This window comes from Lithobates pipiens, unplaced genomic scaffold (assembly GCF_037356315.1).
Source record: "Lithobates pipiens isolate NorthernLeopardFrog02 unplaced genomic scaffold, aLitPip1_a1.2 Scaffold_18, whole genome shotgun sequence".
NCBI lineage: Eukaryota > Metazoa > Chordata > Amphibia > Anura > Ranidae > Lithobates > Lithobates pipiens.
The window spans coordinates 417333889-417348220 of NW_027507758.1; the positions used below are offsets into that span (position 1 = coordinate 417333889).

Below are 14332 nucleotides of genomic sequence, written 5' to 3' on the forward strand. Positions count from 1 at the left end.
TCCTACTGATAAGGCTAACAACCCATTTGTTACAGAGAGGAGCTGTGTCGATCGGTGAATTACAGAGAAAATTATTTTACAGTGAGTACAAAAAATCCTATTTTTACTCACAACCTTTTCCTGACACTGCCACTTACTGGCAGGAGAAAACGTGACAGTTTTTTACTGGCTGCCAGTAAAAATACTGATGGTTGGCAACACTAATTACTGTTAGTCTACTCACTATGAATAATTATCTCAATAGTGAATGAGTTGATAGGCTAAATCTTTTTTTTTTTCTTGGCAGAAGGTGTGGATGAACTAGAATGTGAGATATTGGAGTGTGAATTTTGTGGGAAAACAGGATATTCAAGCACGTTCCTGAGGTCGAAGAGGTTCTGTTCTCTGTCATGTTCAAAAAGGTAATTAGCATTGTTATATAGTACACAAGCTGGCAAAAACATTTTATTTTGGGCAGGGTTATCGTGGAAAATGTATGCAGCTGAAAAAGTAAGTTTAAACATTATGGCTAAAGGGAGTTCCCGTTTTCAGAAGACTACAAGCTCCTGAAAAGCCAAGTGGATCATAATAACAAATTCAGTCTTTTTGTTATTCAATCATGAGACCCCTTTTACACTGAAGTGCTGCTAAAACAGTGATAAAGCGAGGATCAATTTGGCGATGCTTTTTACAGTGCTTTTTGGGCGCTAGCGGGGCAGTTTTTTAAGGTCGTGTGTTAATGTGACCTTAAGAAAAATTCAAAAAGCGCCTATTTTGAGGCGCTTTCGAAAAACTTTTAAGCACTCATGCAAATGAATGCAAGGCAGTTTTCAGGCGATATTTCTATTGCTAAAACGCCTGAAAACTACCTCTGTGTGAAAGGGATGGTTTTTATCACCTGGTTCTGGGACAGTAAAAACAGGAGTGACTCAACCCCCCCCCCCCCCCCATTACGCTTAAGATGCAAATTCAGGGGTGTACACATGCAAAAATGATACTCCCTATCACGTTCGGCGGGCAGTACCACCACTGAACACAACCCATTCAAGAAAATGGTGCCTCACTACAACCGTATGTAGAGCACTGGGTCAACATTTTGAGGTTTGAAACATTGTGGAGGCTACATATCTTCACATATGATATATTATATGTCAAATTCCACTGCCATTCAATGCATTGCGGATCGCTTTTCAGGGGAGTGGAAAACTGTGCCGCTAGTGTAGTTTATTATAATACTGGACAGGTGCTGTTTACTGCAAGTGCTTTGTATGATTGGCTTGTATAGAGCAGTGTTTCTCAACCTTTTTTCAGTCTAAGCAGCCTTTAAAATTCCGCATCCCAATCTAAAATGTATAAACCAACCCAATAGTTTTACATAATGCAGCAGTAGCAGCATCCACACACATAAGACACCCAACTTTAAAGGTGATTTATTCCTCCACCTTTTCACACTGCTACTGACTAGTATTCTATTGTTTCTCTTCTCCCTCAGTTTCTCTCCCTCTCTCTGCTAACATGACCCCAATGCTGACAGAGAAGGGCAGGGAAGGGCCGAACAAGGATGCTGTGCAGGTGCCCGATGTTCTCCTTCTCAACAGATGATGTCATTGGTTGTTAGAATGCCAGTGGCTGGTCCGCATGGTGCCCTAGGGATTATTACTGCACAATAAACCTTGTGGCTTTGAGTAACAAAAAGAACTGCTTGCTTGCAATTTTTTGGCACCCTGGTGAAAAAAGGCTGGCATTGAGAATTGAGTTTGTTAGGTAGTACAGTATATTCATTTGGGGCATGAAAAGTGACCACCTAGGTCTTTTTTTATTTTTTAGTACTAATTCATAGAAATAAAGTTAGAATACAACCCACAACGTTTAGATGGTAGGGTCATCTAAAACAGTCAATTAATAGAATGATAGGAGAACTAAATCAACCATTGTTTTGTGTGATAGCATAAGGATTCCTCAGCACAACAATCTATACCACATGACTACAATTTGTCATATACTGTATATTGTAGATGCTAATAGGCTATGAGTCACTGTCCAAATCAACTGCTAATTGGGACGGTTTGCCTGCTTAAGTGACAGTGGTGTGTCACAGATAAGACATACTGTAGGAGTAAATTGTATGCTTACTACTTTTACAGTCATGGCCAGGCAGGAAATGATGCCATTAGATCCATGAAGTAACCAATGGTAGAGTGAGTTGAGGGAGTGAGCATCATTAGTCCCAGGATGTTACCACTTCTAGACCCATGGATTGATGATCACTAAATCCAAGGACTGTCAGCATTTACTCTATACCTATTCCAGCCCCAACAATAACCCTTACTTAAAAGGGGGGTTCCTTTTTAAATGCATTCCATTAAAAGTATGAAGGCTCACAAATATGTAACAATGATAAAACAAACTAAAAGCTGATGATTTTTTTTATTAAAGCAAATTCATCACTGATAAAGCAAACTAAAGACAACTTATATGTATCTAGAAAAGCAAATTCTACATTATTTTTGAACAGTGTCATCGTTTTGGTCAAAAGAAAAAACATTCAATTTGGTAGAACACATTTATTGTATCTCCCAAGTGAAGACTGTAAATACATTTGATGTTCATGTCCCTCTGTATTCTATAGATGCATTAAGCTACAATTTTCTTCTAGGTACAATGTTAATGGAACCAAACGTCTTGGACACTACAAGGCTGAAAAAAGCAGTAGATGGAGTAGAAAGATGGAAGGAAATATAGGGAGGCGTAATAGGCGTTCACACAGTTCTGGAGGGTCAGTTCGAGAACACTATCTAAGACAGGTTTGTAGGGAGCAATAATTGCAGTGAGTTACACTATATATTTGATTTGGCTCTAACATTTAGCATCATATCAATGAATTGCAGTTGCCTAGTACCTATGCATGCAGTGAAGAAGCCTTAGAGGATTTCCAAGAAGATTCTCTTCCAGCTCCCATGACTACAAGGCTACGTCGACAGAGTGAGAGAGAGCAGGAATTACGCCTCCTTCAAGCAAGACATTTGCCCTCACCATCTCTGATGCCTCCGGATACTCAAACAGAGCCATCGCTATGGACAGTTGAAGATGTATGGGCTTTCATACATTCTTTACCAGGTAATTGTGAGTTCTACATCCTCGAATGAGATATGTAAAGCATATATTATGATATAGTGCTAGATTCTACATGTGTATTCAGACAGCTTTTCATGGTATTTCTCAACTGACGTGTGGAGAAGACTTCTGTGATGCCGATTTATTAATTGCAAAGGAAAAATTAAAGCTGAACTCACTTTTCTTATTCAGTAAAGAACCAGAGCTTGATCACTGTCCTGCCCTTACCCTTCTGATTTGACAGTGAAAGGGGATTACCACAATAATGAGTTAATCTTTACTCAACCCAGCCATAGATGGTGTGATTTTGTTTCCTGCCACCATTGTGTCGCACGAGGAGCCATCTCTGCCGGGAGAACACACAATTATTGCTGGCAGCTATAGCCACTGGCAATAATTGCATGAAAAATCTGACTTGCTAGTTGTACCCAAGTTGATCAATTGGGTACAATCAGCTGGCCCATACATGGTTTGAATCTTGGCCAGTCCTTGCTGATTCAATCTGTCTATGGCCAGCTTCAGTCTGCTCTCTTTACTGTCATCAAAAATCCAGTTTCCAGTTTGATAGCACCTTTAAAAACAGTAGAGCCAGATTAGTTTACCAAGTTACCACTCCCTCGTCTAGTCCAGGTCTCATTGTGCAAGAGATTACAGGAAGCTATTATAAAGACAGATAAAGCCACCCCTGGCAGGTAGAAGATAGTGATTATAGCTAGGGCTATAGCAGCTGCTAGTGATAATCGCAAGTAAATCCAGCAGGCTGGTTGTACCCAAGTTGATCGATTGATCGATCAACTTGGTACATTTAACCTGCCCTTACACGGTTTGAATCTCGGCTGGTTTCTGGTGAACTGGCCAGTTTGAACCATCTATGGCCAACCTTAAGCTTTGATGCTTTCACTTATGTGTGATTGTTAAATGTATTGACATACGATGAACATTTGTTTTTCACAGGAGGAAGGTTTTTTTTTTATAAATCTTAATTCAATTAGTTCAACAAGTTACCAAATTAAATGTAAATAGCACCTTGCAAAGTTCAGTTTCATGTGGGGTTTATGTCAGAGGGTTAAATTACTCGCGCACCTAATATATTCCTCTTTGTCTCAAAGTCTCAGATGGCAAGCTAAAGGTGCCCGTGGCAGTTACAAAAGGGTGTCCCACTTGATATTGGAATTTTATGTCACAGAAAGAGAAAAGAGAAGTAGAGGGGTAGAGCAAGATGGCCTGGCAGGGACATTTCACCACTGAAGTAAAGAAGCAGAAGTCAGTAGTTGATTTAGCTCACCAGTGTCCATTCATAGCCAGCTATTTCAGTTTTGGGTGGCCTGGTCTTTTGATGATTTTCAAAAGCTGATGCTGCAAGTTGGTTATTTCCTAACCCAGAGGAATTTAACTAGTTAGTGCTCTAGTTCTCAGACAGCAGAATAGTTCTGAGGATGGAATTTTCAGCAGCTGATTTAATCACTTGCTGAGTATGCATCTTCTTTATATTTAAATCCTTGCCTTTGTTCCACTTTAGGCTGGTGCCATGATCTCCCTGTTTCAGGGTGGCACAGAAAGACACTGCCCCATAGCCTAGGATGGCAAGGCACTCCCCTGCTCCTCCCTTCTCCTCCCCCTTCTCTTCTCCAAGCTAACAGATGGACTGTAGACTGCACTGTCCACTGTTAATGCACTTTCTTGTGAAGACCGGAATATTTAGGGAAGCAGGACAGAGAGCAGGAGCCAGCAGCACTTTTGCCAACTGCAAGTGCTGGGGTAAGCAATTTAACAAATAGTTTACTAGAAAATGTTTATTTTATCATGCTTGGTATGTTTATTAATCTATAAAACAATGAGGGTTTAATACTACTTTGAGGTAAACAAATTTTTAATGTGTGGCAAATACTCCGTGGGAACAGCGCTGTGGTGCTTTTCTAATGTTTCCCATGAGCCCTGTGAATTGTCCCTGCACCACCCTGGCTCTCCCTGGCACTCCTTCTGCTCTTGTCCGTAGATGTCTGGATTTGGAGAAACTTGTGCCTACATTTTCTCTTCTTTTTACATTTTCTGGACTCTCATAAAAGCCCTCAACCTGTCAACAAACCTAACATCCCAAACCTGCATTTTGCTGTGGGCACGCAACAAAACTAGTTTGCTGCTCTTCCCTTTGGTCTGTCCACTGCACCTCAAGGATTTACCAAGGTTCTAGCCCCAATGTTTGCTCTATTATGCACACAATTGGATCCCATTGTGGGCTACCTGAACAGCCTCTTGCTGAGAGAGCAATTGGCTGTGACCCTGTCAGACAATGTCTGCAGGACTGGTCAAACCTTTCAAAGGTTCAGTTGGATCCTGAACCTACCTAAAGTTAGCATTAGACCCAACTCAGGTCTTCCCTTAGATACTGCTCAGTCCATACTACTTCCTCAAGACAACTTCTGACTTTTGGTCCCCATGCTTAGACTCTGCAGTCCAGGTGTTTCCCAACTCTCTGCATAACAGTTCTGAGTTTGATGGTGTCCTTCTCTGAGCCCCATCTGTTCAATTCCACTCCAGACAGTTGCAATTCAACATTCTAGCTGTATAGGCAAGGGCAGTATCGCCTCCTGAACATACTGAAAGTACAAGCAAATTGAATATCCCTTCCATGCTGAAACTCTCAACAGTAAGTTCATAGAATCCTAATTCAATTGGACAGTGCTATGGCAGTCACATACATCAGTCATCGGGGGGACCAGAAGTCTCACAGCTCATTTTAAAGCAAACCAGTTTCTCACTTGAGTTGAGCTTCATGTTCCAGGCCTGACCACCATGCATAATCTAGGTGTGGACACAGCCAATGACTGATCACTGTACCGGCCTGCTGCCGGTGTCCTATCATATACTGTCCCCCATCGGATAGTGTCCACTGTGTACTGCGCATGTGCAGTACACAGCACACACAGATTCCGAAAATACCCGAAGATGAATGGCGCCTGTGCCGTGAGTTCAGGTTCTATCCCCACCATCCAAGTGGACATAGAGTTGGAATATAAAAGAGCCGAGTGCAGCGAGGCCGAGCCCGAAGCGCGGCGAGCAAAGCGAGCCCGCGAGGGGCCCTCTAATTTTCCCAACCCTATGTCCGCTTGGATGGTGGGGCTACCACCTCCACTCACGGCGCAGGCGCTGTTCATCTTTGGAGATTTTCCGAAGCTTCGTCTGCTCCGTACTGCGCATGCGCAGTACGGGCGGACACTATATGATGGCAGGACACTATCTGCCAGAACACCGATACCACGTGACCGTTGTAACCAATCACAGCAGGTCACATGACAGTTGTATACAGTAGATGGCTTCCTTTCAAGCCATCCATTGTATACAATTGTGGTGCTAGCTGTGATTGGTAAATGTGATCACATGGTACAGACTGGGCTAGTCACAGCCTATCTGTACCATGTATCATGTGATTAGCTCCGATCAATCACAGCTAATCACAACAAAAGTAACTGAATGAATTGATTTCTTTCAGTAAAATGCTTGCATAAGTAATGCAATGCACTGTATATGCAAACATGATGTGTAAGAATTATGCCTCACTCGTTATATGTTGGCACTGTACTACACTGGTGACAGTATGTAACAAAATATATTTATACATTTTTTTTTCATTTTCCAAAAATTAATGACAAAAAAATTACAGCTTCAAAAAACTCACCATGCCTCTTACTAAATACCTTGGACTGTCTACGTTATAAAAAGGGGCAATTTGGGGGATATGTGTACTGCCTTGACATTTTTGGGCCTCAAGAAATGAGATAGAATTGATCAGTTGTCAGATATATACTATAGTTTGTGGACTCTAACTTTCCTACAGACTGAATAATATACACCAATTTGGGTTATTTTCACCAAAGAAATGTGGCTGAATATATTCTAACCTAAAATTATGGAGAACGATTATTTATTTTCAAAATGTTATAACAGAAGTGAAGAAGAAGCATTTTTTCTAAATTTTTGTTCTTTTTTTGGTTATTTAGCAAAAAAATAAAAAACACAGTGGTGATTTAATACCACCAAAAGAAAGCTCTATTAGTGTGAACAAAATGATAAAAATTTAGTTTGGGTACAGTGTTGCATTACTACGCAATTGTCATTCAAACTGCAACAGCTGAAAATTGGCCTGGGCAGGAAAGGTGTAAAAGTGTCCTGTATTGAAGTGGTTAAAGCTGGAGATTACTGTCACAGGATTGTAACTTAAAAACTACATACAGGTATCCACACATTTGAGTAAATCTTCACCTTTCTGCAATGACTTGGTATCTAGCCCCAAGCTGTCAGTAGCAGATCCTTTTAGTCCTGTAAAATGCAAGGTGGGTCCTCTACGAATCAAACTTGTTTTTACAGCACGTCCCTAAGATGTTTGATTGAATGGAGATCTGGAGAATTTAAAGGCCAAGTCAAAACCTCAATCTTCAAACCATTATTGAACCATTTTTGCAATGTGGCAGGGTGCATTATCCTGCTGCAAAAGGCCATTGCCATTAGGGTATACCATTTCCATGAAGGGGTATACTTGGTTAGCAACAATGTCAGCATGGAAACACTGACCAGTCTGTGACTACACAGCCCCATACACAACAAACTGTGATGCCCATTTTTTTTCTACTTTTAACACATCAAATCCAGGGGTGACGGGTTTACTTGCTGCCCAATATATCCAACTGACTTTCAGATGTCATTGTAATGAGATTATCAATATTATTCATTTAAATTATGGCTGATCGGTGTAATTACACTTGCTGTACTGCTTCCCATACTTGTCTGTAGAACTTTCAGAGGACAGCTGAAAATAAAAAGGAGGAAGTTATACTAGCATAGTTGACAAAATATGTGAAAAATATTTGTTTATTTTTAACAATGTAAATATTGAAATCTTGGCCTATTTGGGGGTGCTGCTTTGGCTTTTATGGTGTTTATTGTCATACCTTTAATGCCTCACATGGGTGTATGAATTTATGCTTCCAATATGCTGTATTTTTTCTGCCAGAACTTGGCAGAATGGATGACTCTAATGTTGCATAAGTACATGCTTTTATGCACATATCTCATTGAACGTAAATGCATTCTACTGGCCAGAATATCTGGGCATTGGATTACATTTACGCTCATGCGTGCATTTACATGCATAAATTATGCACATAAGCTCCTGCTTTGGTGCCTTTTTATGCCTTTAAATGCCTGGTGTGCATAGAGCACATCATAAAGCTGCTTTTAGAGGCATTAAACCCTATATAATGTATGCCTGTAAAAGCAGCATTTATTATGCCATTGTGCATAAGGCCTAAATGCCTGCCTATGTATGTTTCTAAATATTTCAATTCGGACATTAATTTGCATGTCTTCCTGTGATCTTCTTTTTATCTAGGATGCCATGATATCGCTGATGAATTTAGGACACAGGAGATTGATGGACAGGCACTTCTGTTACTAAAGGAAGACCACCTCATGAGTACCATGAATATTAAGCTAGGGCCAGCACTGAAGATCTGTGCCCGCATTAATTCACTAAAGGATACGTAGTATACAGTGCAGCTGTACAATGTGCCTGAACTGTTAAAAAATGTCAGGTCTTTGCGAGTAAGTTGTGCATAGTTTTGTAAACTTTGTACATATCATCATTGCAAACCTGCCACATTTATGACCCTATAGACATGTTTAAAAAAGCTTTAATATTTGACATAATGTGTAACATCGACTTGGTATCGCAGGTAATAAGAAATGAGGGAAGTTGTTGCAGGTGGTACATTTCATAACTACATTTCATTTTCTTTTATAATTCACTTTGAATGGACTAGACTCTATTAGCAATAGACACAGGACAAGAGAGGAAAATTCTTAGAAATAGTACTATTGAAATGCACATGGCTCAAACAGACATTATATTTTATACCACTTGTGTTTCAGAAGTTTTTTTGTCTGCTACCATATATGTGTCCAAGCAAAAACTTTTCAGCTAGACAATACAAAGGCCAGTCCACCTTGAAATGGTATTTCTATTTAGGGTACACGCCAGAACTCATTTTGACTTAGGAAGTTGCACAAGGTATCTTCATTTTATAGAGTAGCAATTGTAAAGTGATCTCACTTGATTTGTTGATGCTTTCATAGTTTTTACATTACAGAGAATGTAGTGAGAGGAGTATAACCTTTCTCTCTGCAGCAGAATGAAAGATGTGACGATGCGTTGAGAAGGGAAAGACTTGTTTAGAGAAGGAGGGTACAAGAAATCTCTACTGAATAGGAGAGATTGTTTTAAATATAAGAAGTTAACGGTGGGTCATCTAATGTCCACCCGTTTTTGAAGTTTCACTTTTTAGTATGGCTGCTGTTATTTTATATCTGTAATATATTCATAAGATGCTTTGTGTATTTCTATTGCACTTAAGAAGCCTGTAGCTTTCCTTTTGTTGTTGAAGTGTAAGCTCTGGTACTTGCTAAGTGTTAAGGCGTGCTGGAGCTTCTATTTCAACAGCAATTGTGGGGATAACAGGTTGACTACCCCCTTGCACTTTAAGCTATTACAAAAATATATTTATCTACATTTGGATAACAATATCTTGTGATTATTGTAAATATTACACACATTACACACGGTATCGTTTTATGGAGAGGGACATTTATACTTTAAACAGTTATGCCCCGTACACACGATCAGACTTTCCTCCAAAAAAAAACGTGTATTTTGGTTGGAAGGATGTTGGCTAAAACTTGTCTTGCATACACACGATCACACAAATGTTGGCCACGTGGTTACGTACAAGATGTATGACTAGCCGAGAAAAAGGAAGTTCAATAGCCAGTGCGGCTCCTTCTGCTTGATTCCGAGCATGCGTGAAACGTTTGTGCGTCGGACTTGTGTACACACGATCAGAAATGCAGACAACAAAGTTTTGTTTGCAGAAAACTTGAACCTGCTAACCAACATTTGTTGAAATTCCGACAACAAATGTTCGACGGAGCATACCCATGGTCGGGCTTTCAGCCAAAAAGCTCATATCCAATATTTTGTTGTCGGAAAATCCAATCGTTTGTACGGGGAATAACTATTAAAATGTAGTCAAAGGCTGGCTATAAGAGGACTGTTTTTTTTTTTTACCAAGAATAACAGTCAGGGAGACAGATGCCCATTCTCAGATATTATCACCATGCCTGTTTTGGATCCACTAAAATCTACTCTTTGACTTTACCGATGGGTGTTAACAGTGCGCAGAGGAAAGACTTGTTCTCTTATCTTCATATAAAATGCAGCACAACATCAAGATTTTTCTTATAGGTTAGCAAAATACTGTATGTGATAAAAAGCACTTTCAACTATCAAAGCACTAATATCTCTTCTGAAAGTCCTAATCCAATTGCATCCTGATCATTTTAAACCAGGCTTAATTTGGGTGAATTACTTGCTGAGATGAGTTTGTGTATTATCTTAGAAAGAAAAAAAGATATTCCTATATCTTACAGATCAATTATCATGATGCATGGCCATTCTTTTTAATATTGACTTCAGATATTAAAGCGTGACTACACCAAACTTATTCCAAATCAAGTAAAGCTAGGACAGAGTATATGGCGCCTGGGACATCATCTCTGTGTGCTTTTCATTCCCCCTCCCCAGGCTCTCAGGGGTCGTACACATCGGCACAGCACATCACCTCTCTCCATAAGAAACTACACACCCCGTTATGCAATGTTAGCTCCTGTTTGGACGGGTCTATGGGAAGTGTCAGTGAGAGTAATGTCACCGCCCATACTATGCAAATTGTGCTGAATAGAGACAGGTAAGGCAAGCAATCTCTTCCTGTGCAACTTATACCTTTTTTTCCCCCGAATAAAGCACCTGATTCTTCTAAAAAAAACACCAGTTAAAGTTGAATATTTTTACAAAATGTCATTGGGAAATGAGCACAAGAATACAGAAGCAGGAGTAAACAAAAGTGGGTGGAGCTTTGTGAAGACAAACATGTAGATTACAAAAGCACCGCCCACTGTTCCTTTACGCTGACGTGATGAAGTCAGCAATCTCACAGGCAGGCATACAAAGGGGCAGTTAGGTGACCCCCTGCAAAGGAGAGAGCAGGTATGATTGTCTTGTCCCCTACACAGGATATGTTTGCAGAGCAGCTTCTGAATTAAGACTTTGAAGGAAGATACCAAGAGAAGAGTGCTGCTGCAATGGAAATGGAGATATTATTTATAGTTTTAAGATTGCATAAAATCATGCCAAAAATAGATTTATCTCGGAGTGGAGCTTTAAATGGATATCAAGAGCCAGGTCGACTGTTTTTATGAAAAGAGGCAGCCCTTCAAATAGACAATTACCTTCAAACAGTATATTGAATACTATTGCAATATTATTGTATATGCGGGACATGGGGAAAAAAAAACAAGGTTACTTATAGATATTACATTTTAACAACAAATAATACTGACTATACGTTTTTACAAAGATTTATGTGCAGGTTTCTATATGATGAGAGAGACTATATTAGAACAGAATATATTATAACACATAACCAAATCCTAACCGATGTTCAATATTCAGTATTATGTGTAATAAGCTTGTGTAAATGTTTAAATTGCACTTCTTTGCTGTTCTGTGCAGAGTTATATACATAAGCTAAAACTGCAGTGTTGACTTGAAAATCAGCTCTAGTGTTATTTGGGATGGACTGTGAGAAATGTATTTTTACATAACTGTATCAATAGGTTACTAAGTAAGCGAAAGGCGCAGACTGGATTTACCTGTTTCTTAGATTTGTGTATTAATGTATGATGTCAGAAGGAAGAAAGCACACATTATTTTTCCACAAAACAATCTACAATCTACAAATAGGCACAGTCCTACACACTGCTGTATATAGAGAGCTTGCAAAGCCTTGTCAATTTTTTATATATGGCTTCAGAAGATTCCATCTGATCTTCATCTAAGTCATAATATTAAAAGATCAATCTTATTTAACAAACATACATTGTGCCATTGTTGAGCACATGGTTTAAACCAGGCATGTCAAAATCAGATGAAACAGTGGGCAGAATTGAGAGGACTGAATTTGAAAGAGGCCACGTTATTACCACTAAAACCTGCTAAATTCCAGAAATGTCACTTGAGAATTTAACCACTTTCAGACCGGACCATTTTGCTGGTAAATGACCAGAGGTCTTTTTACAATTTGGCACTGCGCTGCTTTAACTGGTAATTGCGCGGTCATGCAATGTTGTACCCAAACAAAATTTGCGTCCTTTTCTTCCCACAAATAGAGCTTTCTTTTGATGGTATTTGATTGCCTCTGCGATTTTTATTTTTTGCGATATAAATGGAAAAAGACCGCAAATTTTGAAAAAAAAATGATATTTTCTACTTTTTGTTATTAGAAAAATCCAATAAATTCAATTTTAGTCATACATTTAGGCCAAAATGTATTCAGCCACATGTCTTTGGTAAAAAAAAAGTCAATAACTGTATATTTATTGGTTTGCGCAAAAGTTGTCACATCTACAAACTAAGGTACGTTTTCTGGAATTTACGCAGCTTTTAGTTTACGACTGCCTATCTCATTTCTTGAGGTGCTAAAATGGCAGGGCAGTACAAAACCCCCCCAAATGACCCCATTTTGGAAAGTAGACCCCCTAAGGAAATTGATAAGTGGCATGTTGAGCCCATCGAATATTTTATTTTTTTGCCTCAAGCGATTGAATAATGACAAAAAAAGAATTTTTTTTTTTTTTTTACACAAAGTTGTCACTAAATGATATATTGCTCACACATGCTATGGGCATATGTGAAATGACACCCCAAAATAAATTCTGCTGCTTCTCCTGAGTACGGGGATACCACATATATGGGACTTTTTGGGAGCCTAGCCACGTACGGGGCCCCGAAAACCAAGAACCGCCTTCAGGTTTTCTAAGGGCGTAAATATTTGACTTCACTCCTCACTACCTATTACAGTTTTGAAGGCCATAAAATGCCAAGATGGCACAAAACCCCCACAAATGACCCCATTTTAGAAAGTAGACACCCCAAGCTATTTGCTGAGAGGCATGTTGAGTCCATGGAATATTTTATATTTTGCCACAAGTTGCGGGAAAATTACAAACTTTTTTTTTTTTTTTTTTTTTTTCACAAAGTTGTCACTAAATGATATATTGCTCACGCATGCCATGGGCATATGTGAAATGACACCCCAAAATAAATTCTGCTGCTTCTCCTGAGTACGGGGATACCACATATGTGGGACTTTTTGGGAGCCTAGCCGCGTACGGGGCCCCGAAAACCAAGCACCGCCTTCAGGCTTTCTAAGGGTGTTACAGTTTTGAAGGCCATAAAATGCCAAGATGGCACAAACCCCCCCCCCAAATGACCCCATTTTGGAAAGTAGACACCCCTAAATTTAGGGGTACACTAGTGAGACTAGGTAATAAATGGCGGGTGCCCTGAAACTATAAAAAAAATAACTAACCAACCAGCGTCACCTGTAACAGTTATATGGTGATCACTGGTGAAAGGGTTAACTAGGGGGCAATCAGGGGGCTTTATGCGGTAGTATATGGGGGTCCCTGGCGCTATAAAAAGCTGCGGCGAACCTAAATACCTACCTGCCTAACTAGCGTCACCTGTGACACTAATACAGTGATCAGAAAAACGATCGCTTATTAGGCTGGGTTCACACTGGAGCGATGTGGGAACGCCACGAATGCGCGGCGGGTTCCCGCATCACATGCCTCCCGGCGGCAGTTCACACTGCCCTATGCGAACTGCTGGGAGTGTCAGTGAAATGTTAATGACACCCCCAGATCAGTTCGCATATCGCAGTGCGATCTGCAAACTCGGATTGCATGGTGTGAACACCCATGCGATCCGATTCTGCTGCGGACCAAAAAAAGGGTCCCGTGCGAGTTTGCGGCGGGTGCGACACGAATTCAGCCATACTATCTGTATGGCTAAACTCGAATCGCACAGAGATCGGATGTGATTTGCACTGCAGTGCGGTGCGAATCACATCCGTTCTCATAAACCGCTGCAATGTGAACCCAGCCTTAGTGACACTGGCGACGGGGGGTGATCACGGGGTTAAATCTTTATTGGGGGGGTTAGGGGGGTACCTTAGAACTAAAGGAGGCTAACCCTAACTGCCCTAACAGTTATTACAGTCACAAATGACACCCGCCGGGTGATCAGGGGGTTAAACCTTTATTAGGTAATAAATGGCGGGTGCCCTGA

General features: G+C 40.2%; 2 protein-coding genes across 2 annotated transcripts in view; one reads left to right on the forward strand and one right to left on the reverse strand.

Moving 5' to 3' along the window:
- The window catches only part of PHC3 (polyhomeotic homolog 3), a 134660-nt gene extending 124993 nt beyond the window's left edge, over nucleotides 1-9667 (forward strand). Inside the window, exons 13-16 of the mRNA XM_077488006.1 lie at nucleotides 287-401; nucleotides 2636-2783; nucleotides 2868-3096; nucleotides 8480-9667. Of these exons, the coding sequence (XP_077344132.1) occupies nucleotides 287-401; nucleotides 2636-2783; nucleotides 2868-3096; nucleotides 8480-8634 (647 nt within the window). The 3' untranslated portion in view covers nucleotides 8635-9667. The remainder of the gene's footprint in view (nucleotides 1-286; nucleotides 402-2635; nucleotides 2784-2867; nucleotides 3097-8479) is intronic.
- Nucleotides 3090-14332, reverse strand: part of GPR160 (G protein-coupled receptor 160) — a 106069-nt gene continuing 94826 nt past the window's right edge. Inside the window, exon 3 of the transcript XR_013276848.1 lies at nucleotides 3090-7897. The gene's annotated coding sequence lies outside the window, so the exon portion shown is untranslated. The remainder of the gene's footprint in view (nucleotides 7898-14332) is intronic.